General features: G+C 31.7%; 1 protein-coding gene across 1 annotated transcript in view; it reads right to left on the bottom strand.

Annotated features, from left to right (window-relative positions):
• Positions 1-459: 459 nt before the first annotated feature.
• LOC136853111 (carboxypeptidase B-like) overlaps positions 460-3535 on the bottom strand; it is a 43906-nt gene continuing 40830 nt past the window's right edge. The window contains exon 10 of the mRNA XM_067128412.1: positions 460-681. Within this exon, the coding sequence (XP_066984513.1) occupies positions 634-681 (48 nt within the window). The 3' untranslated portion in view covers positions 460-633. The remainder of the gene's footprint in view (positions 682-3535) is intronic.

Raw genomic sequence — 3535 nt, forward strand, 5'->3', positions numbered from 1 at the left:
ACATGCTCAAGCTAAAGAACACCCACTCTCCTATATGGGTGAGGAATTAATTTTCTCAGAACGAAAACAGGACAAACTGGAGAGTATGACCGCCTTACAGGATTTTAGGACATTTTTGACAAGCCTTCCCTCAGGTTACCTGTGTGCTTGTCTCAAATATATATTTTTTTAGTTAAAGAAATATTAAAATTATCCCCGACGATATAAACAGGTAAGCAAGTATCTGACGTTCTTTCGTATGAGTAGAGTCTACTGTTACGTCACTGATACATAACTCTTCCTATAACTATTTAAAATCAAAGATTCTTCTGGAAGTTTCCCTGGTAACAAAAGTAGTACTGAAAATAACATAAGATTCACAGTCTAACACAAAAAAAACTTTCAGATAATTAGTATAATTATATAACGATAAGTGATGTAATACATTAGAACAAAACATAGGAATAAAATACTGTATGATAGAACTTTAAAATATATTTAATCACCAATTCAAAATATTTTAAACCATGGACATTTCAATGACATTAGTTATTAGTGAGACTTCATTTTATAATCTGCGTTTTAAACCATAGCTCCTTGTCTCTCAGTTTCATTGCAGGAACTTGCATTTGTTGGCTCTTGCTGTTACTTCATTCAGACCAGTGTAGCCAAGTGTTGTACAGCCGCCCAGGCATCTTGTACCTGTTCAGTTGTTGATATTTGATTTCAATTAGTTTAAAATATATCAAGTTTAGGGGCTTCATCCAACTTTTCACTTCAAACTGATAATGATTATTGATTTTCTTTATCAAAGCTTGTCAGTAAGGAGATGCAAAATTCGGAAAAATTAGTTTTTAACAAAATGACTCCAGTATCAGCCAGCAGGGGATACAAAGAATACGTGGGAAAATGCAAATGAAGCAGAATAAGTGAAAATAATCATGGCAAGTGTGGAAACTGCTAGTAATGAGAAGAGACAGTGTGAAAATGCTGCAAAGAAGTAACACAAAACTTATATAGTGAATAGGAGATATAAAGGTGCATAAAAAAATATACTTGGTTGTGATATGGACAGATATCAGTTTTGGTTGAATGGCAGAGACAAGCCATACAAGAGCAGACAAACTTTTCCGAAATGAAATGGAAAAAAGATGTGAAAGACGTGGGATGAATAAATGAAAGGATAATGGTGATACTATGAAAAAATGCAAGTGTTCAGTATAAGCACTGCAAACAAAGAACTGATGGATAAGAATTTTGTGGAAGTTGGTCAGACTAAGCAGAAGTGCCAGTAATCAGAGGCTATACTAATGGAATGGGGCCTAAATTAACAAAACTACTGACAGAGTTGGTTTTCAATTGGTGACAGGAGAATAGGGCTTTGAAAAGATTAATCAGGAGAAAGAAGATACACAGATTGTACCAAAGCTCAGTTTGGTAAAGACAAAATAAAGTAATATAAATGTGTGGAGACACAGCACCACAGAATTGCCTGCTATATCAGACAAGAAATGCCTAACACAAAAAAGACTGATGAGTTGAAATGACACGAGGGGAAATAAGAATGAAGGAAGAAGGAAAAACATTAGTTTAATAATAAGTCATGAGAAAAAGGTTAATGAAAACACACAACACACACATAATATATATATATATATATATATATATATATATATATAGTTATATATATATATATATATATATATATATATATCATATATATACATATACATATATATATACATATATATATATTATATATACATATATATATATATATATATATATATATAGTGTATATATATATATATATATATATATTTCTGTATATATAGCTATATATATATATATATATATATACTGTATATATATATATATACAATATATAGTATCCATGGGCAAATGATATATATAATCTCCATACAGAGTGGCTGCAGGATAGGCAATACATTTATCGTCGAGAGCAAATGATATATGTCTGTATCTATATATTAGCAAAACGTGTCTGATGGTAGGGAATAGTGACACTGGTGCCAGATGCACCTACATGCTGTCCAACCACCTTGCAGACAATGAGTGCCAACGAATTTACCTGTTTGGGCAACAACATCTACACCTTGTCCACCACACAGTAGTAGTGATGGACATGACTTTTCAGATCTGGTAACACTGCAAAAATGACTCGCTTATGACGTCAGAAGTGAGCATGTCCATCAGAAACTATAAGACCATGTAGACACACCCTTGAACAGTAAAATATATGACACATAGATGGAGAAATTTTAATCTATTGCCAAGTAAATGAGTCACAAGCATATGCTCTTTTGACATGATAAAGTGTATCTATGCATTTTAATATTCTTATTATCATTACTGTATTACTGTTCATTTATTAACTAGTCCAGTGAGCTAAAAAATCTCTCTTGGGGCTGGCCAGTTTGTATAATAAATCTGTATTTAGAAATCCAGTTTCTGTATCACATTTCATACATTTGCAAATGGTGTTAAAGAAAAAGTTGACACTCCGGATAGGATGCCATTATTTCATTATGATGCATGTCACTTTGAAAATTGAAAACATTCACAAAGTTTGTATTAGATTTATAATGGACTGTTGGGCCATTATGAAATTAATAATAAAGTCTACTCTTGATCAAGTTTATAGCATCTGATTGGCAATTTTTCTAATGACAATAGCCAGTAGTGAACAAGTTTTAACTAATATATTCTTTTTACTAAGCTATGGTAAACAAAGTTTTTGACAAAATTTTTGATCACTAATAACTCTTGATTCTGCTACAATCAGTTCAACCAAGATGATGAACAGGGACTCCAAATGGAGTGATATCATGCAGACAATTGAAGTCACATAGAATGTATTTTTAAAATAGGAAATATCGTTAAAGCTTGCAGTTTAAAAGAAATCTTTTCAACTTCATTATTAAGTGAAAACCTGTAATAACTGTAATTTTTAATCTTCTGTAGCAACATAGGAACAAGCTTGTTAATGTGCTTATGCCAAAATTTTATTAAGTGGATATGGCTCTACCTAAAACGTTTAATTTTTCAAGTCAAATTATTCATTTGGATATGAGTAGAGGATATCACACAAATCACTGACTACCTCTGCTGCATGATGTAACACTGAAAGTAGATTGCCATAGCTCTATAATTATGCTTTATAGATGATATTATGCTAATGTCATATACAATCAGTATGCTTTAGAGTGTAACACTGACAGTACAATTGGTTCACTTTATTTTGAAAAGAGTGCTATATTATTATTATGAGGACTTAGGTTTATTTACTCTTCTAAAAAATTAAGCCCTTAACTGTCATGTGCTTCCTATGTCAGACCCCTTCTGCCAACTTACGAATCTGGACTTAAATTTAAATTTTAAATAAAAAGCATTTAAAATGGTCTACCTGAGCAAGTTTAGATTGTATGCAAAGCAAATAAAGTATAGATGCAGTATGCTCTTTTCCTTAACATTAAAATGGAAGTTCTGTGCTTATACAAGTACCAGTTATGGTAACCAGCCTCAAACCTCATTG

Source organism: Macrobrachium rosenbergii, chromosome 26, assembly GCF_040412425.1.
Source record: "Macrobrachium rosenbergii isolate ZJJX-2024 chromosome 26, ASM4041242v1, whole genome shotgun sequence".
NCBI lineage: Eukaryota > Metazoa > Arthropoda > Malacostraca > Decapoda > Palaemonidae > Macrobrachium > Macrobrachium rosenbergii.